The sequence below is a fragment of the Oncorhynchus mykiss genome, chromosome 3, assembly GCF_057628025.1.
Source record: "Oncorhynchus mykiss isolate SJ-2025 chromosome 3, ASM5762802v1, whole genome shotgun sequence".
NCBI lineage: Eukaryota > Metazoa > Chordata > Actinopteri > Salmoniformes > Salmonidae > Oncorhynchus > Oncorhynchus mykiss.
The window spans coordinates 93,856,983-93,883,761 of record NC_143024.1 but is presented as its reverse complement, the minus strand read 5'-3'; the positions used below and the strand labels follow the sequence as shown (position 1 = coordinate 93,883,761).

The 26,779-nt window shown below is 44.8% G+C and overlaps 1 protein-coding gene across 2 annotated transcripts in view; it reads left to right on the top strand.

Annotated features, from left to right (window-relative positions):
• LOC110520662 (desmin) overlaps positions 1–26,779 on the top strand; it is a 37,335-nt gene that overhangs the window by 4,910 nt on the left and 5,646 nt on the right. Inside the window, exons 2-9 of one of the 2 annotated variants that reach the window (XM_036975333.2) lie at positions 10,117–10,177; positions 10,789–10,884; positions 17,264–17,425; positions 17,919–18,044; positions 21,783–22,003; positions 23,064–23,158; positions 24,953–25,038; positions 26,002–26,082. In XM_036975333.2, the coding sequence (XP_036831228.1) occupies positions 10,117–10,177; positions 10,789–10,884; positions 17,264–17,425; positions 17,919–18,044; positions 21,783–22,003; positions 23,064–23,158; positions 24,953–25,038; positions 26,002–26,082 (928 nt within the window). The remainder of the gene's footprint in view (positions 1–10,116; positions 10,178–10,788; positions 10,885–17,263; positions 17,426–17,918; positions 18,045–21,782; positions 22,004–23,063; positions 23,159–24,952; positions 25,039–26,001; positions 26,083–26,779) is intronic. The other variant, XM_036975334.2, reaches the window with a different exon arrangement.

The window sequence follows — 26,779 nt, the reverse complement described above, 5'->3', positions numbered from 1 at the left end:
AGACTCTATTCCTGTTGTCAGAGAGAGAGACTGAGGAAGGGTCCAGACTCTATTCCTGTAGTCAGAGAGAGAGAGAGAGTGTGGAAGGGTCCAGACTTTATTCATGTAGTCAGAGAGAGAGAGAGTGTGGAAGGGTCCAGACTCTATTCCTGTAGTCAGAGAGAGAGAGTGCGTAAGGGTCCAGACTCTATTCCTGTAGTCAGAGAGAGAGAGAGTGTGGAAGGGTCCAGACTCTATTCCTGTAGTTAGAGAGAGAGAGAGACTGTGGAAGGGTCCAGACTCTATTCCTGTTGTCAGAGAGAGAGACTAAGGAAGGGTCCAGACTCTATTCCTGTAGTCAGAGAGATAGACTGTGGAAGGGTCCAGACTATTCCTGTAGTCAGAGAGAGAGACTGTGGAAGGGTCCAGACTATTCCTGTAGTCACAGAGAGAGACTGTGGAAGGGTCCAGACTCTATTCCTGTAGTCAGAGAGAGAGACTGTGGAAGGGTCCAGACTCTATTCCTGTAGTCAGAGAGAGAGAGACTGTGGAAATGTCCAGACTCTATTCCTGTAGTCAGAGAGTGAGACTGTGGAAGGGTCCAGACTCTATTCATGTAGTCAGAGAGAGAGAGAGTGTGGAAGGGTCCAGACTCTATTCCTGTAGTCAGAGAGAGAGAGACTGTGGAAGGGTCCAGACTCTATTCATGTAGTCAGAGAGAGAGAGACTGTGGAAGTGTCCAGACTCTATTCCTGTAGTCACAGAGAGAGACTGTGGAAGGGTCCAGACTCTATTCCTGTTGTCAGAGAGAGAGACTGAGGAAGGGTCCAGACTCTATTCCTGTAGTCAGAGAGAGAGAGAGAGAGTGTGGAAGGGTTCAGACTATATTCCTGTAGTCACAGAGAGAGAGAGACTGTGGAAGGGTCCAGACTTTATTCATGTAGTCAGAGAGAGAGAGAGTGTGGAAGGGTCCAGACTCTATTCCTGTAGTCACAGAGAGAGACTGTGGAAGGGTCCAGACTCTATTCCTGTTGTCAGAGAGAGAGACTGAGGAAGGGTCCAGACTCTATTCCTGTAGTCAGAGAGAGAGAGAGAGAGTGTGGAAGGGTTCAGACTCTATTCCTGTAGTCAGAGAGAGAGAGAGACTGAGGAAGGGTCCAGACTCTATTCCTGTAGTCAGAGAGAGAGAGAGAGAGTGTGGAAGGGTTCAGACTCTATTCCTGTAGTCAGAGAGAGAGAGAGACTGTGGAAGGGTCCAGACTTTATTCATGTAGTCAGAGAGAGAGAGAGTGTGGAAGGGTCCAGACTCTATTACTGTAGTCAGAGAGAGAGAGTGCGTAAGGGTCCAGACTCTATTCCTGTAGTCAGAGAGAGAGAGTGTGGAAGGGTCCAGACTCTATTCCTGTAGTCAGAGAGAGAGAGACTGTGGAAGGGTCCAGACTCTATTTCTGTAGTCACAGAGAGAGAGTGTGGAAGGTCCAGAGTCTATTCCTGTAGTCACAGAGAGAGACTGTGGAAGGGTCCAGACTCTATTCCTGTTGTCAGAGAGAGAGACTGAGGAAGGGTCCAGACTCTATTCCTGTAGTCAGAGAGAGAGAGAGAGTGTGGAAGGGTTCAGACTCTATTCCTGTAGTCAGAGAGAGAGAGAGACTGTGGAAGGGTCCAGACTTTATTCATGTAGTCAGAGAGAGAGAGAGTGTGGAAGGGTCCAGACTCTATTCCTGTAGTCAGAGAGAGAGAGTGCGTAAGGGTCCAGACTCTATTCCTGTAGTCAGAGAGAGAGAGACTGTGGAAGGGTCCAGACTCTATTTCTGTAGTCACAGAGAGAGAGTGTGGAAGGTCCAGAGTCTATTCCTGTAGTCGCAGAGAGAGACTGTGGAAGGGTCCAGACTCTATTCCTGTTGTCAGAGAGAGAGACTGAGGAAGGGTCCAGACTCTATTCCTGTAGTCAGAGAGAGAGAGAGAGTGTGGAAGGGTCCAGACTTTATTCATGTAGTCAGAGAGAGAGAGAGTGTGGAAGGGTCCAGACTCTATTCCTGTAGTCAGAGAGAGAGAGTGCGTAAGGGTCCAGACTCTATTCCTGTAGTCAGAGAGAGAGAGAGTGTGGAAGGGTCCAGACTCTATTCCTGTAGTTAGAGAGAGAGAGAGACTGTGGAAGGGTCCAGACTCTATTCCTGTTGTCAGAGAGAGAGACTAAGGAAGGGTCCAGACTCTATTCCTGTAGTCAGAGAGATAGACTGTGGAAGGGTCCAGACTATTCCTGTAGTCAGAGAGAGAGACTGTGGAAGGGTCCAGACTATTCCTGTAGTCACAGAGAGAGACTGTGGAAGGGTCCAGACTCTATTCCTGTAGTCAGAGAGAGAGACTGTGGAAGGGTCCAGACTCTATTCCTGTAGTCAGAGAGAGAGAGACTGTGGAAATGTCCAGACTCTATTCCTGTAGTCAGAGAGTGAGACTGTGGAAGGGTCCAGACTCTATTCATGTAGTCAGAGAGATAGAGAGTGTGGAAGGGTCCAGACTCTATTCCTGTAGTCAGAGAGAGAGAGACTGTGGAAGGGTCCAGACTCTATTCATGTAGTCAGAGAGAGAGAGACTGTGGAAGTGTCCAGACTCTATTCCTGTAGTCACAGAGAGAGACTGTGGAAGGGTCCAGACTATTCCTGTAGTCAGAGAGAGAGACTGTGGAAGGGTCCAGACTATTCCTGTAGTCACAGAGAGAGACTGTGGAAGGGTCCAGACTCTATTCCTGTAGTCAGAGAGAGAGACTGTGGAAGGGTCCAGACTCTATTCCTGTAGTCAGAGAGAGAGAGACTGTGGAAATGTCCAGACTCTATTCCTGTAGTCAGAGAGTGAGACTGTGGAAGGGTCCAGACTCTATTCATGTAGTCAGAGAGAGAGAGAGTGTGGAAGGGTCCAGACTCTATTCCTGTAGTCAGAGAGAGAGAGACTGTGGAAGGGTCCAGACTCTATTCATGTAGTCAGAGAGAGAGAGACTGTGGAAGTGTCCAGACTCTATTCCTGTAGTCACAGAGAGAGACTGTGGAAGGGTCCAGACTCTATTCCTGTTGTCAGAGAGAGAGACTGAGGAAGGGTCCAGACTCTATTCCTGTAGTCAGAGAGAGAGAGAGAGAGTGTGGAAGGGTTCAGACTATATTCCTGTAGTCACAGAGAGAGAGAGACTGTGGAAGGGTCCAGACTTTATTCATGTAGTCAGAGAGAGAGAGAGTGTGGAAGGGTCCAGACTCTATTCCTGTAGTCACAGAGAGAGACTGTGGAAGGGTCCAGACTCTATTCCTGTTGTCAGAGAGAGAGACTGAGGAAGGGTCCAGACTCTATTCCTGTAGTCAGAGAGAGAGAGAGAGAGTGTGGAAGGGTTCAGACTCTATTCCTGTAGTCAGAGAGAGAGAGAGACTGAGGAAGGGTCCAGACTCTATTCCTGTAGTCAGAGAGAGAGAGAGAGAGTGTGGAAGGGTTCAGACTCTATTCCTGTAGTCAGAGAGAGAGAGAGACTGTGGAAGGGTCCAGACTTTATTCATGTAGTCAGAGAGAGAGAGAGTGTGGAAGGGTCCAGACTCTATTACTGTAGTCAGAGAGAGAGAGTGCGTAAGGGTCCAGACTCTATTCCTGTAGTCAGAGAGAGAGAGTGTGGAAGGGTCCAGACTCTATTCCTGTAGTCAGAGAGAGAGAGACTGTGGAAGGGTCCAGACTCTATTTCTGTAGTCACAGAGAGAGAGTGTGGAAGGTCCAGAGTCTATTCCTGTAGTCACAGAGAGAGACTGTGGAAGGGTCCAGACTCTATTCCTGTTGTCAGAGAGAGAGACTGAGGAAGGGTCCAGACTCTATTCCTGTAGTCAGAGAGAGAGAGAGAGTGTGGAAGGGTTCAGACTCTATTCCTGTAGTCAGAGAGAGAGAGAGACTGTGGAAGGGTCCAGACTTTATTCATGTAGTCAGAGAGAGAGAGAGTGTGGAAGGGTCCAGACTCTATTCCTGTAGTCAGAGAGAGAGAGTGCGTAAGGGTCCAGACTCTATTCCTGTAGTCAGAGAGAGAGAGACTGTGGAAGGGTCCAGACTCTATTTCTGTAGTCACAGAGAGAGAGTGTGGAAGGTCCAGAGTCTATTCCTGTAGTCGCAGAGAGAGACTGTGGAAGGGTCCAGACTCTATTCCTGTTGTCAGAGAGAGAGACTGAGGAAGGGTCCAGACTCTATTCCTGTAGTCAGAGAGAGAGAGAGAGTGTGGAAGGGTCCAGACTTTATTCATGTAGTCAGAGAGAGAGAGAGTGTGGAAGGGTCCAGACTCTATTCCTGTAGTCAGAGAGAGAGAGTGCGTAAGGGTCCAGACTCTATTCCTGTAGTCAGAGAGAGAGAGAGTGTGGAAGGGTCCAGACTCTATTCCTGTAGTTAGAGAGAGAGAGAGACTGTGGAAGGGTCCAGACTCTATTCCTGTTGTCAGAGAGAGAGACTAAGGAAGGGTCCAGACTCTATTCCTGTAGTCAGAGAGATAGACTGTGGAAGGGTCCAGACTATTCCTGTAGTCAGAGAGAGAGACTGTGGAAGGGTCCAGACTATTCCTGTAGTCACAGAGAGAGACTGTGGAAGGGTCCAGACTCTATTCCTGTAGTCAGAGAGAGAGACTGTGGAAGGGTCCAGACTCTATTCCTGTAGTCAGAGAGAGAGAGACTGTGGAAATGTCCAGACTCTATTCCTGTAGTCAGAGAGTGAGACTGTGGAAGGGTCCAGACTCTATTCATGTAGTCAGAGAGATAGAGAGTGTGGAAGGGTCCAGACTCTATTCCTGTAGTCAGAGAGAGAGAGACTGTGGAAGGGTCCAGACTCTATTCATGTAGTCAGAGAGAGAGAGACTGTGGAAGTGTCCAGACTCTATTCCTGTAGTCACAGAGAGAGACTGTGGAAGGGTCCAGACTCTATTCCTGTTGTCAGAGAGAGAGACTGAGGAAGGGTCCAGACTCTATTCCTGTAGTCAGAGAGAGAGAGAGAGAGTGTGGAAGGGTTCAGACTATATTCCTGTAGTCACAGAGAGAGAGAGACTGTGGAAGGGTCCAGACTTTATTCATGTAGTCAGAGAGAGAGAGAGTGTGGAAGGGTCCAGACTCTATTCCTGTAGTCACAGAGAGAGACTGTGGAAGGGTCCAGACTCTATTCCTGTTGTCAGAGAGAGAGACTGAGGAAGGGTCCAGACTCTATTCCTGTAGTCAGAGAGAGAGAGAGAGAGTGTGGAAGGGTTCAGACTCTATTCCTGTAGTCAGAGAGAGAGAGAGACTGAGGAAGGGTCCAGACTCTATTCCTGTAGTCAGAGAGAGAGAGAGAGAGTGTGGAAGGGTTCAGACTCTATTCCTGTAGTCAGAGAGAGAGAGAGACTGTGGAAGGGTCCAGACTTTATTCATGTAGTCAGAGAGAGAGAGAGTGTGGAAGGGTCCAGACTCTATTACTGTAGTCAGAGAGAGAGAGTGCGTAAGGGTCCAGACTCTATTCCTGTAGTCAGAGAGAGAGAGTGTGGAAGGGTCCAGACTCTATTCCTGTAGTCAGAGAGAGAGAGACTGTGGAAGGGTCCAGACTCTATTTCTGTAGTCACAGAGAGAGCGTGTGGAAGGTCCAGAGTCTATTCCTGTAGTCACAGAGAGAGACTGTGGAAGGGTCCAGACTCTATTCCTGTTGTCAGAGAGAGAGACTGAGGAAGGGTCCAGACTCTATTCCTGTAGTCAGAGAGAGAGAGAGAGTGTGGAAGGGTTCAGACTCTATTCCTGTAGTCAGAGAGAGAGAGAGACTGTGGAAGGGTCCAGACTTTATTCATGTAGTCAGAGAGAGAGAGAGTGTGGAAGGGTCCAGACTCTATTCCTGTAGTCAGAGAGAGAGAGTGCGTAAGGGTCCAGACTCTATTCCTGTAGTCAGAGAGAGAGAGAGTGTGGAAGGGTCCAGACTCTATTCCTGTAGTTAGAGAGAGAGAGACTGTGGAAGGGTCCAGACTCTATTCCTGTTGTCAGAGAGAGAGACTAAGGAAGGGTCCAGACTCTATTCCTGTAGTCAGAGAGATAGACTGTGGAAGGGTCCAGACTATTCCTGTAGTCAGAGAGAGAGACTGTGGAAGGGTCCAGACTATTCCTGTAGTCACAGAGAGAGACTGTGGAAGGGTCCAGACTCTATTCCTGTAGTCAGAGAGAGAGACTGTGGAAGGGTCCAGACTCTATTCCTGTAGTCAGAGAGAGAGAGTCTGTGGAAATGTCCAGACTCTATTCCTGTAGTCAGAGAGTGAGACTGTGGAAGGGTCCAGACTCTATTCATGTAGTCAGAGAGAGAGAGAGTGTGGAAGGGTCCAGACTCTATTCCTGTAGTCAGAGAGAGAGAGCGACTGTGGAAGGGTCCAGACTCTATTCATGTAGTCAGAGAGAGAGACTGTGGAAGGGTCCAGACTCTATTCCTGTAGTCAGAGAGAGACTGTGGAAGGGTCCAGACTCTATTCCCGTAGTCAGATAGAGAGAGTGTGGAAGGGTCCAGACTCTATTCCTGTAGTCAGAGAGAGACTACAGGGCGGCAGGGTAGACTAGTGGTTAGAGCGTTGGACTAGTAACCGGAAGGTTGCAAGTACAAACCCCCGAGCTGACAAGGTTGTCTGCCCCTGAACAGGCAGTTAACCCACTGGTCCTAGGCCGTCATTGAAAATAAGAAATTGTTCTTAAATGAGAGAGACTGTGGAAGGGTCCAGACTCTATTCCTGTAGTCACAGAGAGAGACTGTGCTGTAAAGATGAAGTAACAACTGCACATCATTAACTCTCCACTGAGAGTCTTTGTCTGTTTCTTTATCTGCTTTCAAAATAGAGTTCCTTCTCAGCCTATATCTGCTGTGTAGTGTGAACAGTTCCATCAGTATAAAGTCTGCTGTTCCATCAGTGTAAAGTCTGCTGTTCCATCAGTATAAAGTCTGCTGTTCCATCAGTGTAAAGTCTGCTGTTCCATCAGTATAAAGTCTGCTGTTCCATCAGTATAAAGTCTGTTGTTCCAACAGTGTAAAGTCTGCTGTTCCATCAGTGTATAGTCTGCTGTTCCATCAGTATAAAGTCTGCTGTTCCATCAGTGTAAAGTCTGCTGTCCCAACAGATCAGTGTAAAGTCTGCTGTTCCATCAGTATAAAGTCTGCTGTTCCATCAGTGTAAAGTCTGCTGTTCCATCAGTGTAAAGTCTGCTGTTCCATCAGTGTATAGTCTGCTGTTCCATCAGTATAAAGTCTGCTGTTCCATCAGTGTAAAGTCTGCTGTCCCAACAGATCAGTGTAAAGTCTGCTGTTCCATCAGTATAAACTCTGCTGTTCCAACAGTGTAAAGTCTGCTGTTCCATCAGTATAAAGTCTGCTTTTCCATCAGTATAAAGTCTGCTGTTCCATCAGTATAAAGTCTGCTGTTCCAACAGTGTAAAGTCTGCTGTTCCAACAGTGTAAAGTCTGCTGTTCCAACAGTGTAAAGCCTGCTGTTCCAACAGTGTAAAGTCTGCTGTTCCAACAGTATAAAGTCTGCTTTTCCATCAGTATAAAGTCTGCTGTTCCATCAGTATAAAGTCTGCTGTTCCATCAGTATAAAGTCTGCTGTTCCAACAGTATAAAGTCTGCTGTTCCATCAGTAAAAAGTCTGCTGTTCCATCAGTATAAAGTCTGCTGTTCCATCAGTATAAAGTCTGCTGTTCCATCAGTATAAAGTCTGCTGTTCCAACAGTGTAAAGTCTGCTGTTCCAACAGTGTAAAGTCTGCTGTTCCATCAGTGTAAAGTCTGCTGTTCCAACAGTGTAAAGTCTGCTGTTCCATCAGTATAAAGTCTGCTGTTCCATCAGTATAAAGTCTGCTGTTCCATCAGTATAAAGTCTGCTGTTCCAACAGTGTAAAGTCTGCTGTTCCAACAGTATAAAGTCTGCTGTTCCATCAGTGTAAAGTCTGCTGTTCCAACAGTGTAAAGTCTGCTGTTCCATCAGTATAAAGTATGCTGTTCCATCAGTATAAAGTCTGCTGTTCCATCAGTATAAAGTCTGTTGTTCCAACAGTGTAAAGTCTGCTGTTCCATCAGTGTATAGTCTGCTGTTCCATCAGTATAAAGTCTGCTGTTCCATCAGTGTAAAGTCTGCTGTCCCAACAGATCAGTGTAAAGTCTGCTGTTCCATCAGTATAAAGTCTGCTGTTCCAACAGTGTAAAGTCTGCTGTTCCATCAGTATAAAGTCTGCTTTTCCATCAGTACAAAGTCTGCTGTTCCATCAGTATAAAGTCTGCTGTTCCAACAGTGTAAAGTCTGCTGTTCCAACAGTGTAAAGTCTGCTGTTCCAGCAGTGTAAAGTCTGCTGTTCCATCAGTATAAAGTCTGCTGTTCCATCAGTATAAAGTCTGCTGTTCCATCAGTATAAAGTCTGCTGTTCCAACAGTATAAAGTCTGCTGTTCCATCAGTATAAAGTCTGCTGTTCCATCAGTATAAAGTCTGCTGTTCCATCAGTATAAAGTCTGCTGTTCCATCAGTATAAAGTCTGCTGTTCCAACAGTGTAAAGTCTGCTGTTCCAACAGTGTAAAGTCTGCTGTTCCATCAGTATAAAGTCTGCTGTTCCAACAGTGTAAAGTCTGCTGTTCCATCAGTATAAAGTCTGCTTTTCCATCAGTATAAAGTCTGCTGTTCCATCAGTATAAAGTCTGCTGTTCCAACAGTGTAAAGTCTGCTGTTCCAACAGTGTAAAGTCTGCTGTTCCAACAGTGTAAAGTCTGCTGTTCCAACAGTGTAAAGTCTGCTGTTCCAACAGTATAAAGTCTGCTGTTCCATCAGTATAAAGTCTGCTGTTCCATCAGTATAAAGTCTGCTGTTCCATCAGTATAAAGTCTGCTGTTCCAACAGTATAAAGTCTGCTGTTCCATCAGTATAAAGTCTGCTGTTCCATCAGTATAAAGTCTGCTGTTCCATCAGTATAAAGTCTGCTGTTCCATCAGTATAAAGTCTGCTGTTCCAACAGTGTAAAGTCTGCTGTTCCAACAGTGTAAATCTGCTGTTCCATCAGTATAAAGTCTGCTGTTCCAACAGTGTAAAGTCTGCTGTTCCATCAGTGTAAAGTCTGCTGTTCCATCAGTGTAAAGTCTGCTGTTCCATCAGTATAACGTCTGCTGTTCCAACAGTGTAAAGTCTGCTGTTCCATCAGTATAAAGTCTGCTGTTCCATCAGTATAAAGTCTGCTGTTCCATCAGTATAAAGTCTGCTGTTCCATCAGTGTAAAGTCTGCTGGTCCATCAGTGTAAAGTCTGCTGTTCCATCAGTATAAAGTCTGCTGTTCCATCAGTGTAAAGTCTGCTGTTCCATCAGTGTAAAGTCTGTTGTTCCAACAGTGTAAAGTCTGCTGTTCCATCAGTATAAAGTCTGCTGGTCCATCAGTATCAAGTCTGATGTTCCAACATTGTAAAGTCTGCTGTTCCAACAGTATAAAGTCTGCTGTTCCATCAGTGTAAAGTCTGCTGTTCCATCAGTATAAAGTCTGCTGTTCCATCAGTATAAAGTCTGCTGTTCCATCAGTGTAAAGTCTGCTGTTCCAACAGTGTAAAGTCTGCTGTTCCATCAGTGTAAAGTCTGCTGTTCCATCAGTATAAAGTCTGCTGTTCCATCAGTGTAAAGTCTGCTGTTCCATCAGTATAAAGTCTGCTGTTCCACCAGTGTAAAGTCTGCTGTTCCATCAGTATAAAGTCTGCTGTTCCATCAGTATAAAGTCTACTGTTCCATCAGTGTAAAGTCTGCTGTTCCATCAGTATAAAGTCTGCTGTTCCATCAGTGTAAAGTCTGCTGTTCCATCAGTATAAAGTCTGCTGTTCCATCAGTGTAAAGTCTGCTGTTCCATCAGTGTAAAGTCTGCTGTTCCATCAGTATAAAGTCTGCTGTTCCAACAGTATAAAGTCTGCTGTTCCATCAGTGTAAAGTCTGCTGTTCCAACAGTGTAAAGTCTGCTGTTCCATCAGTATAAAGTCTGCTGTTCCAACAGGCACAAACAGGGAGGAAAAGGGCTGCATTTGAAATCTGTTTAAACTCAATTTGAACCTTTTCTTTAATCCCTCCCTCCCTCCCTCCCTCCCTCCCTCCCTCCCTCCCTCCCTCCCTCCCTCCCTCCCTCCCTCCAGACTGCAGGAGGAGATCCACCAGAGGGAAGAGGCAGAGAACAACCTGTCTGCCTTCAGAGCTGTGAGTTACACTTTCCCTCTCCCTCTCTCTCTCTTTGTCTGCCTTCAGAACTTTCTCTCTTCCCAAATGATCAATGATCAACATGCTGTCAGGTTAGATCATTGATGACAGTACCGAGTGTGATACCAACATGAACTGAAGCTGCAATTATTCTATAGAGTAACTTCTGAGTGTCTCTCTCAGTATCTCCCTATCTCTCTCTCTATCTCTCTCTCTATCTATCTCTGTCTCTCTGTCTATCTCTCTGTCTATCTCTCTCACTCTCTCTGTCTATCTCTCTGTCTCTCTCTCTCTATCTCTCTCTCTATCTCTCTCTCTCTCTGTCTATCTCTCTGTCTGTCTATCTGTCTGTCTATCTATGTCTCTCTGTCTATCTCTGTCTATCTCTCTCGCGCTCTCTGTCTATCTCTCTGTCTCTCTGTCTCTCTCTCTCTCTCTCTCTCCTCTCTGTCTGTCTGTCTCTCTCTCTCCTCTCTCTCTCTCTGTCTCTCTCTCTGTCTCTCTCTCTGTATCTGTGTCAGTATGTCGGCTCTCATCTTTGGAAAGGCCTTATGCTGAAACATCAATACTAAACGTCAACTCTATCCCCTGTTCTTGTTCTGTTTTTCTAGGACGTGGACTCTGCCACTCTGGCCAGGCTGGACCTGGAGAGACGCATTGAGAGTCTACAGGAGGAGATTGCCTTCCTCAAGAAGATCCACGAGGAGGTTAGTGTGGTCCTGCATGGCCTTTTGAGACAATTCCTAACTCCTTTTCACACAACTGAGCCAAGCCCGGCCAAACTAAACTGGGCCGGCCTGTTGAGGCTTCTACCATAGTTGCTCAAACCATGCTACAAGGTTAATGTGAACAGAACATATCAAACCAGCACATTATGCTGTGGAAACAGGAGATAGGATCCTGCCCTATGGACCATTCTGGCTCGGACAAGACTTATTTACAGTAAAGTTCAAGCCATCAGTGTCAGTTCCCCTGCCTTCTTTCTCACATCCTACCCTTCAATACACTGATGGTGTTTGGTACTCCCAGCTACTGTACTCCCAGTGACTATACCCACTAGCTACTATACTCCCAGCTACTATACTCTCAGCTACTGTACTCCCAGTGACTATACCCACTAGCTAGTATACTCCCAGCTGCTATACTCCCAGCTACTGTACTCACAGCTAGTATACTCACAGCTACTATACTCCCAACTACTATACTCCCAGCTACGGTACTACCAGCTACTATACTCACAGCTAGTATACTCCCAGCTGCTATACTCCCAACTACTATACTCCCAGCTACGGTACTACCAGCTACTATACTCCCAGCTACTATACCTACTAGCTACTATACTCCCAGCTCCTATACTCCTATCTACTGTACTCCCAACTACTATACTCCCAGCTAATGTACTCCCAACAACTATAACTACTAGCTACTGTACTCACGGCTACTGTACTCCCAGCTACTGTACTCTCAGCTACTATACCTACTAGCTACTATACTCCCAGCTAATGTACTCCCATTTACTATGCTCCCAGCTACTGTACTCCCAGCTACTATACTCTCAGCTACTGTACTCCCAGTGACTATACCTACTAGCTACTATACTCCCAGCTACTATACTCTCAGCTACTGTACTACCAGTGACTATACCTACTAGCTACTATACTCCGAGCTCCTATACTCTCAGCTACTGAACTCCCAGTGACTATACCTACTAGCTACTATACTCCCAGCTACTGCACTCCCAGTGACTATACCTACTAGCTACTCTACTCCCAGCTACTGTACTCCCAGCTACTATACTCCCAGCTACTATACTCCCAGATACTAAACTCCCAGATTATATAATCCCAGCTAATATACTATCAGATACTGTACTCCCAGCTACTATACTCCCAGCTATTGTGCTCCCAACTACTATACTCCCAGCTACTATACCTACTAGCTACTATACTCCCAGCTAATGTACTCCCATTTACTATGCTCCCAGCTACTGTACTCCCAGCTACTATACCTACTAGCTACTATACTCCCAGCTACTGTTCCTCCAGCTACTGTACTCCCAGCTACTGTACTCCCAGCTACTATACCTACTAGCTACTATACTACCAGATACTATACTCCCAGCTACTATACTCCCAGCTACTATACTCCCAGCTACTGTTCCTCCAGCTACTGTACTCCCAGCTACTGTACTTCCAGCTACTGTACTCCCAGCTACTATACCTACTAGCTACTATACTCCCAGCTACTGTACTCCCATTTACTATGCTCCCAGCTACTGTACTCCCAGCTACTGTACTCCCATCTACTATACCTACTAGCTACTATACTCCCAGCTACTGTACTCCCAGCTACTGTACTCCCAGCTACTATACATACTAGTTACTATACTCCCAGCTACTATACTCCCAGCTACTATACTCCCAGCTACTATACTCCCATCTACTATACTCCCAGCTACTATACTCCCAGCTACGATACACACAGCTACTATACTCCCAGCTACTGTACTCCCAGCTACTGTACTCCCAGCTACTATACTCCCAACTACTATACCTCCAGCTACTGTTCTCCCAGCTACTGCACTCCCAGTGACTATACCTACTAGCTACTCTACTCCCAGCTACTGTACTCCCAGCTACTATACTCCCAGCTACTATACTCCCAGATACTAAACTCCCAGATTATATAATCCCAGCTAATATACTATCAGATACTGTACTCCCAGCTACTATACTCCCAGCTATTGTGCTCCCAACTACTATACTCCCAGCTACTATACCTACTAGCTACTATACTCCCAGCTAATGTACTCCCATTTACTATGCTCCCAGCTACTGTACTCCCAGCTACTATACCTACTAGCTACTATACTCCCAGCTACTGTTCCTCCAGCTACTGTACTCCCAGCTACTGTACTCCCAGCTACTATACCTACTAGCTACTATACTACCAGATACTATACTCCCAGCTACTATACTCCCAGCTACTATACTCCCAGCTACTGTTCCTCCAGCTACTGTACTCCCAGCTACTGTACTTCCAGCTACTGTACTCCCAGCTACTATACCTACTAGCTACTATACTCCCAGCTACTGTACTCCCATTTACTATGCTCCCAGCTACTGTACTCCCAGCTACTGTACTCCCATCTACTATACCTACTAGCTACTATACTCCCAGCTACTGTACTCCCAGCTACTGTACTCCCAGCTACTATACATACTAGTTACTATACTCCCAGCTACTATACTCCCAGCTACTATACTCCCAGCTACTATACTCCCATCTACTATACTCCCAGCTACTATACTCCCAGCTACGATACACACAGCTACTATACTCCCAGCTACTGTACTCCCAGCTACTGTACTCCCAGCTACTATACTCTCAGCTACTATACCTCCAGCTACTGTTCTCCCAGCTACTGTACTCCCAGCTACTATACCTACTAGCTACTGTACATCTCTAACCATACATCTCTAACCATACATATCTAACCATACATATCCAACCATACATATCTAACCATACATCTCCAACCATACATATCTAACCATACATCTCCAACCATACATATCTAACCATACATCTCCAACCATACATATCTAACCATACATCTCTAACCATACATCTCCAACCATACATCTCCAACCATACATCTCCAACCATACATCTCCAACCATACATATCTAACCATACATCTCCAACCATACATCTCTAACCATACATCTCCAACCATACATCTCTAACCATACATCTCCAACCATACATCTCCAACCATACATCTCCAACCATACATATCTAACCATACATCTCCAACCATGCATCTCTAACCATACATCTCTAACCATACATCTCCAACCATACATCTCTAACCATACATCTCCAACCATACATCTCTAACCATACATCTCCAACCATACATCTCCAACCAAACATCTCCAACCATACATATCTAACCATACATCTCCAACCATGCATCTCTAACCATACATCTCTAACCATACATCTCCAACCATACATCTCCAACCATACATCTCCAACCATACATCTCCAACCATACATCTCCAACCATACATCTCCAACCATACATCTCTAACCATACATCTCCAGCCATACATCTCTAACCATACATCTCCAACCATGCAGTCACATCCTGCACAGTGTGCGGGACTTTCCTAGTTTCTAATTGCATAGTTCATCATTTCTATAGTGAGTTGATCATATATGTGACACTCACTCCTATGGTAGCCAGAACATTCTGGGCAAAACACACACCCCCACCACCACCACCACCACCACCACCACCACACACACACACACACACACACACCCACCCGTACAGTTACACAGTGCACAATGGATGGAGGAACTTGATCTGGTTTCTAAAGCCAGATCCTGTCATGCTGTCTCTTCTGACATTTGGACTTCAGTGCTATGCTGGCCTGACCTGTCCTAACTTGGTTAAGGCAGAGTGTCAGCTGGGCCTGTGACATCGAGGGCCCTCTGTAACATTGTTCAACAGATGCACAGCTAAAATTAAACCATGAGAGAGAGAGACTAGCAGCTGGGAAATATTTAGGGCAGAGAAAGAGATCATTGATCCTGTCTATGTAGGACAGAGAGAGAGAGAGAGGGAGAGAGAGAGAGAGAGAGAGAGAGAGAGAGAAAGAGAGAGAGAGAAACCATTGGTCCTGTCTTTGTAGAACAATGAGAGAGAGAGAGAGACCATTGGTCCTGTCTTTGTAGGACAATGAGAGAGAGAGAGAGAGACCATTGGTCCTGTCTTTGTAGGACAGAGAGAAAGAGAGAGAGAGAGAGAGAGAGAGAGAGAGAGAGAGACCATTGGTCTGTCGTTGTAGGACAGAGAGAGAGAGAGAGAGAGAGAGAGAGAGAGAGAGAGAGAGAGAGAGAGACCATTGGTCCTGTCTTTGTAGGACAATGAGAGAGAGAGAGACCATTGGTCCTGCCTTTGTAGGACAATGAGAGAGAGAGAGACCATTGGTCCTGTCTTTGTAGGACAATGAGAGAGAGAGAGACCATTGGTCCTGTCTGTGTATTGTAGGAGCCAGGGTTTTGTCCTGTCTGTGTGTTGTAGCAGCCAGGCTTTTGTCCTGTATATATGTCGTAGGAGCCAGGGTTTTGTCCTGTCTATATGTCGTAGGAGCCAGGGTTTTGACCTGTATATATGTCGTAGGAGCCAGGGTTTTGTCCTGCCTATATGTCGTAGGAGCCAGGGTTTTGTCCTGTCTATATGTCGTAGGAGCCAGGGTTTTGTCCTGTCTATATGTCGTAGGAGCCAGGGTTTTGTCCTGTCTATATGTCGTAGGAGCCAGGGTTTTGTCCTGTCTATATGTCGTAGGAGCCAGGGTTTTGTCCTGTCTATATGTTGTAGGAGCCATGGTTTTGTCCTGTATATATGTTGTAGGAGCCAGGGTTTTGACCTGTATATATGTCGTAGGAGCCAGGGTTTTGTCCTGTCTATATGTCGTATGAGCCAGGGTTTTGTCCTGTCTATAAGTCGTAGGAGCCAGGGTTTTGACCTGTCTATATGTCGTAGGAGCCAGGGTTTTGACCTGTATATATGTCGTAGGTGCCAGGGTTTTGTCCTGTCTATATGTCGTAGGAGCCAGGGTTTTGACCTGTCTATATGTTGTAGGAGCCAGGGTTTTGACCTGTCTATATGTCGTAGGAGCCAGGGTTTTGTCCTGTCTACATGTCGTAGGAGCCAGGGTTTTGACCTGTATATATGTCGTAGGAGCCAGGGTTTTGTCCTGTCTATATGTCGTAGGAGCCAGGGTTTTGACCTGTATATATGTCATAGGAGCCAGGGTTTTGACCTGTCTATATGTCGTAGGAGCCAGGGTTTTGACCTGTCTATATGTCGTAGGAGCCAGGGTTTTGTCCTGTCTATATGTCGTAGGAGCCAGGGTTTTGTCCTGTCTATATGTCGTAGGAGCCAGGGTTTTGTCCTGTCTATATGTCGTAGGAGCCAGGGTTTTGTCCTGTCTATATGTTGTAGGAGCCATGGTTTTGTCCTGTATATATGTTGTAGGAGCCAGGGTTTTGACCTGTATATATGTCGTAGGAGCCAGGGTTTTGTCCTGTCTATATGTCGTATGAGCCAGGGTTTTGTCCTGTCTATATGTCGTAGGAGCCAGGGTTTTGACCTGTCTATATGTCGTAGGAGCCAGGGTTTTGACCTGTATATATGTCGTAGGAGCCAGGGTTTTGTCCTGTCTATATGTCGTAGGAGCCAGGGTTTTGTCCTGTCTATATGTTGTAGGAGCCAGGGTTTTGACCTGTCTATATGTCGTAGGAGCCAGGGTTTTGTCCTGTCTACATGTCGTAGGAGCCAGGGTTTTGACCTGTATATATGTCGTAGGAGCCAGGGTTTTGTCCTGTCTATATGTCGTAGGAGCCAGGGTTTTGACCTGTATATATGTCATAGGAGCCAGGGTTTTGACCTGTCTATATGTCGTAGGAGCCAGGGTTTTGACCTGTCTATATGTCGTAGGAGCCAGGGTTTTGTCCTGTCTATATGTCGTAGGAGCCAGGGTTTTGACCTGTATATATGTCATAGGAGCCAGGGTTTTGACCTGTCTATATGTCGTAGGAGCCAGGGTTTTGACCTGTCTATATGTCGTAGGAGCCAGGGTTTTGTCCTGTCTATATGTCGTAGGAGCCAGGGTTTTGACCTGTATATATGTCGTAGCAGCCAGGGTTTTGACCTGTATATTGAATGACTCAGGAACGTTGAGGAAAGAAGTAGCTAATTATGCTAAAGGATCCTTAAAAAAGAAAAAGGCACAATGCTCGTCATTAAAACCATATTACTTTATTAACACAACTATAAAAATACACTTTTCAGGGTTCATCAGAACCTCTCTTCACAAAGGCTAGTTATCCAAATAAAATCCTGTTCATACTACTACGAAAAACATCCACTGTAGCAGCGATTCTGATTCTTACATGTAAAACCACTCTGATTCAACTCTAGTTGACCCCTATAACACCTAACCTCTGACCCCTGACCTTTATCCCCTGACCTAAAACCCCTGACCTCTGACCTCGTACCCCCTGCAGGAGATCCATGAGATGACGAGCCAGATCCAGGAGACCTCGGTGCAGGTCCAGATGGACATGTCCAAACCAGACCTGACCGCTGCCCTCAGGGACATCCGTATGCAGTACGAGGGCATCGCAGCCAAGAACATCTCAGAGGCAGAGGACTGGTACAAGTCAAAGGTGACCACCATCTATAACAGTATTATATAATATGGTATAGTACAGAGGAACCATCTATAACACACCATCAGGCACCACTACACAGGTAACAGTAGCTAAGCTAACTACATCGGGCACCACTACACAGGTGACAGTAGCTAAGCTAACTACATCGGCACCACTAAACAGTGACAGTAGCTAAGCTAACTACATCGGCACCACTAAACAGTGACAGTAGCTAAGCTAACTACATCGGCACCACTACACAGTGACTGTAGCTAAGCTAACTACATCGGCACCACTACATAGTGACAGTAGCTAAGCTAACTACATCGGCACCACTACACAGTGACAGTAGCCAAGCTAACTACATCGGCACCACTACACAGTGACAGTAGCTAAGCTAACTACATCGGCACCACTACACAGTGACTGTAGCTAAGCTAACTACATTGGCACCACTGCACAGTGACTGTAGCATCTATTCCACCCCATGTCTCCACCTCCTCTCCAGGTGTCAGACCTGAACCAGGCTGTGAACAAGAACAACGATGCTCTGAGACAGTCCAAACAGGAGAGCATGGAGTTCAGGCATCAGATCCAGTCCTACACCTGTGAGATCGACTCTCTCAAGGGAACCGTAAGTACTCTGTTACTACATTCTACACTATATTACTACACCCTACTCTATATTACTACATTATACTCTATATTACTACATTCTACTCTATATTACTACACCCTACTCTATATTACTACATTCTACTCTATATTACTACACCCTACTCTATATTACTACATTATACTCTATATTACTACACCCTACTCTATATTACTACATTATACTCTATATTACTTCACCCTACTCTATATTACTACATTATACTCTATATTACTACACCCTACTCTATATTACTACATTATACTCTATATTACTACATTATACTCTATATTACTACACCCTACTCTATATTACTACATTATACTCTATATTACTACATTATACTCTATATTACTACACCCTATTCTATATTACTACATTATACTCTATATTACTACACCCTACTCTATATTACTACATTATACTCTATATTACCATACCCTACTCTATATTACTACATTATACTCTATATTACTACATTATACTCTATATTACTACACCCTACTCTATATTACTACATTATACTCTATATTACTACATTCTACTCTATATTACTACACCCTACTCTATATTACTACACCCTACTCTATATTACTACATTCTACTCTATATTACTACACCCTTCTCTATATCACTACACCCTATTCTATATTACTACACCCTATTCTATATTACTACACCCTACTCTATTACTACATTCTACTCTATATTACTACACCCTACTCTACATTACTACACCCTATTCTATATTACTACATTCTACTCTATATTACTACACCCTGCTCTATATTACTACACCCTATTCTATATTACTACACCCTACTCTATATTACTACACCCTACTCTATTACTACATTCTACTCTATATTACTACACCCTACTCTATATCACTACACCCTATTCTATATTACTACACCCTACTCTATTACTACATTCTACTCTCTATTACTACACCCTACTCTATTACTACACCCTACTCTATTACTACATTCTACTCTATATTACTACACCCTACTCTATTACTACATTCTACTCTATATTACTACACCCTACTCTATATTACTACACCCTACTCTATTACTGCATTCTACTCTATATTACTACACCCTACTCTATATCACTACACCCTATTCTATATTACTACACCCTACTCTATTACTACATTCTACTCTATATTACTACACCCTACTCTATTACTACACCCTACTCTATTACTACATTCTACTCTATATTACTACACCCTACTCTATATCACTACACCCTATTCTATATTACTACACCCTACTATATTACTACACCCTACTCTATATTACTACACCCTACTCTATATTACTACACCCTACTCTATTACTACATTCTACTCTATATTACTACACCCTACTCTATATCACTACACCATATTCTATATTACTACACCCTACTCTATATTACTACACCCTACTCTATTACTGCATTCTACTCTATATTACTACACCCTACTCTATATCACTACACCCTATTCTATATTACTACACCCTACTCTATTACTACATTCTACTCTATATTACTACACCCTACTCTATTACTACACCCTACTCTATTACTACATTCTACTCTATATTACTACACCCTACTCTATATCACTACACCCTATTCTATATTACTACACCCTACTATATTACTACACCCTACTCTATATTACTACACCCTACTCTATATTACTACACCCTACTCTATTACTACATTCTACTCTATATTACTACACCCTACTCTATATTACTACACCCTACTCTATATTACTACACCCTACTCTATATTACTACACCCTACTCTATATTACTACACCCTACTCTATTACTACATTCTACTCTATATTACTACACCCTACTCTATTACTACATTCTACTCTATATTACTACACCCTACTCTATATCACTACACCCTATTCCATATTACTACACCCTACTCTATTACTACACCCTACTCTATATTACTACACCCTACTCTATTACTACACCCTACTCTATATTACTACACCCTACTCTATTACTACATTCTACTCTATATTACTACACCCTACTCTATATCACTACACCCTATTCTATATTACTACACCCTACTCTATATTACTACACCCTACTCTATATCACTACACCCTATTCTATATTACTACACCCTACTCTATTACTACACCCTACTCTATATTACTACACCCTACTCTATATTACTACACCCTACTCTATATCACTACACCCTATTCTATATTACTACACCCTACTCTATTACTACACCCTACTCTATATTACTACACCCTACTCTATATCACTACACCCTACTCTATATTACTACACCCTACTCTATATTACTACATTATACTCTATTACTACACCCTACTCTATATTACTACACCCTACTCTATTACTACACCTACTCTATATTACTACACCCTACTCTATATTACTACACCCTACTCTATATCACTACACCCTATTCTATATTACTACACCCTACTCTATTACTACACCCTACTCTATATTACTAAACCCTACTATATTACTACACCCTACTCTATATTACTACACCCTACTCTATATCACTACACCCTACTCTATATTACTACATTCTACTCTATATTACTACACCCTACTCTATTACTACATTCTACTCTATATTACTACACCCTACTCTATATTACTACACCCTACTCTATTACTACATTCTACTCTATATTACTACACCCTACTCTATATTACTACACCCTACTCTATTACTACATTATACTCTATATTACTACACCATACTCTATATTACTACACCCTACTCTATATTACTACACCCTACTCTATATTACTACACCCTACTCTATTACTACATTATACTCTATATTACTACACCATACTCTATATTACTACACCCTACTCTATATTACTACACCCTACTCTATATTACTACACCCTACTCTATATTACTACACCCTACTCTATATTACTACACCCTACTCTATTACTACACCCTACTCTATATTACTACACCCTACTCTATATTACTACACCCTACTCTATATTACTACATTATACTCTATATTACTACACCCTACTCTATATTACTACATTATACTCTATATTACTACACCCTACTCTATATTACTACATTATACTCTATATTACTACATTATACTCTATATTACTACACCCTACTCTGTATTACTACACCCTACTCTATATTACTACATTATACTCTATATTACTACACCCTGCTCTATATTACTACACCCTACTCTATTACTACATTATACTCTATATTACTACATTCTACTCTATATTACTACACCCTACTCTATATCACTACACCCTACTCTATTACTACATTCTACTCTATATCACTACACCCTACTATATATTACTACACCCTACTCTATATTACTACACCCTACTCTATATTACTACATTATACTCTATATTACTACACCCTGCTCTATATTACTACATTCTACTCTATATTACTACACCCTACTCTATATCACTACACCCTACTCTATATTACTTCTTGTATTTGACAGTCCAATGGTTTTAAATATGTGGGTACGATGCACTTCAGGACAATTCCCTAACCTGTCATCACTTCAATCACCTCTCCCCGATTCCCCCATCCCCCCTCTCAATCTAACTATGATACCTGTTTACCTACTTTACTGTTAATGTAATCATCCCTGTCTCTCTCTCTCTCTCCTCCCTACAGAACGAATCTCTGCTGAGGCAGATGAGGGAGATGGAGGATCGTCTGGGAAACGAGGCTGGAGGTTACCAGGACTCCATCACCCGTCTGGAGGCTGAGATCGCTAAGATGAAGGATGAGATGGCTCGTCACCTCAGAGAGTACCAGGACCTCCTCAATGTCAAGATGGCCCTGGATATAGAGATCGCTACCTACAGGAAGCTACTGGAAGGAGAGGAGAGCCGGTAGGAGAGAGGGATAAGTAGAGGGAGGGATAGAGAAGAGGGAGGAGAGGTGTAGGGGGAGGGATAGGGAAGAGGGAGGAGAGGTGTAGGGGGAGGGATAGAGAAGAGGGAGGAGAGGTGTAGGGGGAGGGATAGAGAAGAGGGAGGAGAGGTGTAGGTGGAGGGATGGGGAAGAGGGAAGAGAGGAGTAGGGGGAGGGATAGAGAAGAGGGAGGAGAGGTGTAGGGGGAGGGATAGAGAAGAGGGAGGAGAGGAGTAGGGGGAGGGATAGAGAAGAGGGAGGAGAGGAGTAGAGGGAGGGATAGAGAAAAGGGGGGAGAGGAGTAGGGGGAGGGGGAGGGATAGAGAAGAGGGAGAGGAGGAGTAAGGGGAAGGATAGAGAAGAGGGAGGGGAGGAGTAAGGGGAAGGATAGAGAAGAGGGAGGAGAGGAGTAGGGGGGAGGGATAGAGAAGAGGGAGGAGAGGGGGAGGGGGAGGGATAGAGAAGAGGGAGAGGAGGAGTAGGGGGAGGGATGGAGAGGAGGAGTAGGGGGAGGGATGGATAAGAAGTAGGGGAGGAGTAGGGGGAGGGGAGGTGTAGATGGGGATAGAGAAGAGGGAGGGGAGGAGTAGGGGGAGGGATAGAGAAGTGGGAGGAGAGGAGTAGGGGGAGGGATCCCAAAATACATATATAAATTGATCAAAACAAAGTAAGGTAGTTGTGCAATACATTTTATAGATAAAACAATAAGTACCATTATGTTTAAATGTTTGCAGGCTTTTCTCCTCATTCAATTCATCAGTTGATTCAAATGGGGTGTGGAAGATATTTAAACTCTTCCCGGTAGATACACTTGTGCTTCCTCTGCCCCATTACCGTTGAGAAGGAGGGAGGAGATAAGATGCAAGGTATTGCAAAAGACACGTTGCGATAGAGCCAGGGTAAAAGTAGGCGAGGGAGGTCATCATGAATGGAATCAGCCACAATAGATTGTTGCAGGGACTTTCAAACGTTCAGTCAAATAGATATCTAACCTGTCATTTCCTGTATGTTTTGTCTTCTCTCTCTCTCTTTCCCCAGCATCACTGTATCTGGCTCCCACTCCGCCTCTCACTCTGCTGCTCACTCTGCTGCTCACTCTGCTGCCTCATCATATTCCACTATTGGATTCAGAGGTGAGAACACGTTTCTTCAGCATCACATTTTACCAGAAGGGGGAGAAGCGGAAAATAGGTTGACAGTTGATGCATTTCAGATATTGATAATTCTAAGACCAGGGAGGGGAGGAGTAGGGGGAGGGGAGGTGTAGGGGGGAGGAGAGGTGTAGGGGGGAGGAGAGGTGTAGGGGGAGGGGAGGAGAAGGGGGGAGGAGAGGAGTAGGGGGGAGGGGAGGTGTAGGGGGGAGGAGAGGTGTAGGGGGGAGGAGAGGTGTAGGGGGGAGGGGAGGAGTAGGGGGGAGGAGAGGTGTAGGGAGGAGGAGAGGAGTAGGGGTGAGGAGAGGTGTAGGGGGAGGGGAGGAGTAGGGGGGAGGAGAGGTGTAGGGGGGAGGGGAGGTGTAGGGGGGAGGAGAAGGGTGGAGGAGAGGTGTAGGGGGAGGGGAGGAGTAGGGGGGAGGAGAGGTGTAGGGGGGAGGAGAGGTGTAGGGGGGAGGAGAAGGGGGAGGAGAGGTGTAGGGGGAGGGGAGGTGTAGGGGGGAGGAGAGGTGTAGGGGGGAGGAGAAGGGGGGAGGAGAGGTGTAGGGGGAGGGGAGGTGTAGGGGGGAGGAGAGGTGTAGGGGGAGGGGAGGAGTAGGCGGGAGGGGAGGAGAAGGGGGGAGGAGAGGTGTACGGGGAGGGGAGGAGTAGGGGGAGGAGAAGGGGGGAGGTGAGGAGTACTGGGGAGGGGAGGAGTTGGGGGGAGGGGAGGAGAAGGGGGGAGGAGAGGTGTAGGGGGAGGGGAGGAGTAGGCGGGAGGAGAGGTGTAGGGGGAGGGGAGGAGTAGGGGGGAGGAGAGGTGTAGGGGGAGGAGAGGTGTAGGGGGAGGGGAGGAGTAGGCGGGAGGAGAGGTGTAGGGGGGAGGAGAGGTGTAGGGGGAGGGGAGGAGTAGGGGGGAGGAGAGGTATAGGGGGGAGGAGAGGTGTAGGGGGAGGGGAGGAGAAGGGAGGAGGAGAGGAGTAGGGGGGAGGGGAGGAGTAGGGGGGAGGGGAGGAGTAGGGGGAGGGGAGGAGTAGGGGGAGGGGAGGAGTAGGGGGGAGGGGAGGAGTAGGGGGAGGGGAGGGGAGGAGTAGGGGGAGGGGAGGGGAGGAGTAGGGGAGGGGAGGGGAGGAGTAGGGGGGAGGGGAGGAGTAGGGGGGAGGGGAGGAGTAGGGGGAGGGGAGGAGTAGGGGGGAGGGGAGGAGTAGGGGGTATGTCTTGTTTACCAGCCAAATGAAAATAATGGAGCCCGATTAGACTTAATTAATATTGATCATGGGATGTCATAAATCAACTGTGGCTTTTGGGTTAGCTTGTGGTTGTTTTTTACCTCATTTCGCGGGCCTACCTCCTCTCTGCTGCTGTGGTAAGAGACTAAGGTTGTTTTGGGGGTTAGGTTGAGGTTAGGTTGTGGTTTGGTCAGGTTGAGGTTAGGTTGAGGTTAGGTTAGGTTGTGGTTAGGTTAGGTTGAGGTTAGGTTGAGGTTAGGTTGAGGTTAGGTTGAGGTTAGGTTGAGGTTAGGTTGAGGTAGGGTTAGGTTGTGGTTAGGTTGAGGTAAGGTTAGGTTGAGGTTAGGTTGAGGTTAGGTTGAGGTTAGGTTGAGGTAAGGTTGAGGTAAGGTTGTGGTTGTGGCTAGGTTACGGTTGAGATAGTCTTACTTGTGGTCTTTCCATTCAAAACATCAGCCTAGAGATAGTCTGCTAGTCTTGAGTTGACATCTTTTTCAAGTCTCATTAAGCCTGAGAGCTGAGTCCTGGATTAGACTGAGGTTGTGTTACCTCTGTCCTCTCCCTGCAGAGACCAGCCCAGACGTAGGGCGTTCATCAGAGGTCCACTCAAAGAAGACTGTTCTGATCAAGACCATCGAAACCCGCGATGGAGAGGTGAGCTAAACAGACAGAACGACAAAAAACAGCAGACACTATGGACAAATATAGGCCTCATCCTAAATAACTCCATATCCCCTTCATAGTGCACTACCAGGGCCCGGGACATTGTGTCAAAAGTAGCGCACTATATATAAGGAATAGGGTGTTTATTTTGCACTTGGACATAGCATCTCTTAGCCTTACAGTCATTTAATTAATACATTTTGATCTAGATTAAATATTAATTGAGAGAGGGTGCTAGTGCTCTGTGTGTAAGTACAGTTTAAATCTCAACTGTTGATCAACTATCTTTTAATTAACTCACTTCTCCTATCCGGAGCACCTCAGTATTAGACCTGATGACTCTACCCCACCTCCGAGCATCTCACCCTCCTCTCACAGTTCAGAGATGTACAGAGGACACCAGGGTTCGGGTCAATATAATTTCATTTCAGACAATTCATGAAGTGAACAGAAATTCCTGATTCCCAATTAAACATTTTCTTAATGGAAAAGCATTGAGACGGCCTCCCAAGTGGTACAATACTTGATGCATTACGACAGACCCGGGTTCGATCCCAGGCCGTCACAACCGGCCGTGACCGAAAGTCCCATAGGGCAGTACACAATTGGCCCAGCGTCGTCCGGGTTAGGGGAGGGTTTGGCAGGCGGGGGGTTTACTTGGCTCATCGCACTCCAGCGACTCCTTGTGGCGGGAATGGAATTTAATTTTACTTCCTGAATTTACATTTTACTTCCTGAATTTACATTTTACTTCCTGGATTTACATTTTACTTCCTGGATTTACATTTTACTTCCTGAATTTACATTTTACTTCCTGAATTTACATTTTACTTCCTGGATTGACTAAACCCTGGAGGACACACTATTGTTCACAGTAAACTACAGTTGTATAGTCCTTGTCTCCGGTATATCTATATGTATTTTATTGTGTTTATTTAACCTTTATTTTCACAGGAAAGTCCCTTTGAGACCATGTCTCTTTTGGAAGAGAGCCCTGTCTCACAAAAAAAAAAAAAGAGCAGCAGAAAAAACAAGGTACATAAACAAGGACAGAGTTGAGATAATGGCAGTGTCATGACAACACAACAAATACAACAACACAACAACACAACGATACAACAAATACAACAACACAACAAGGAAAGAGTTGAGATAACAGCAGTGTCATGACAACACAACAAATACAACAACACAACAATAAAACAACACAACAACACAACAACACAACAATACAACAAATACAACAAATACAACAAATACAACAACACAACAAGGAAAGAGTTGAGATAACAGCAGTGTCATGACAACACAACAATAAAACAACACAACAAGGAAAGAGTTGAGATAACAGCAGTGTCATGACAACACAACAATAAAACAACACAACAACACAACACAAGAAATATAACAATACAACAATACAACAAATACAACAATACAACAATACAACAATACAACAATACAACAAATATAACAATACAACAACACAACAATACAACAACACAACAATACAACAATACAACAAATATAACAATACAACAACACAACAATACAACAACACAACAATACAACAAATACAACAATACAACAATACAACAATACAACAATACAACAACACAACAACACAACAATACAACAACACAACAATACAACAACACAACAATACAACAAATACAACAAATACAACAACACAACAAGGAAAGTGTTGAGATAACAGCAGTGTCATGACAAT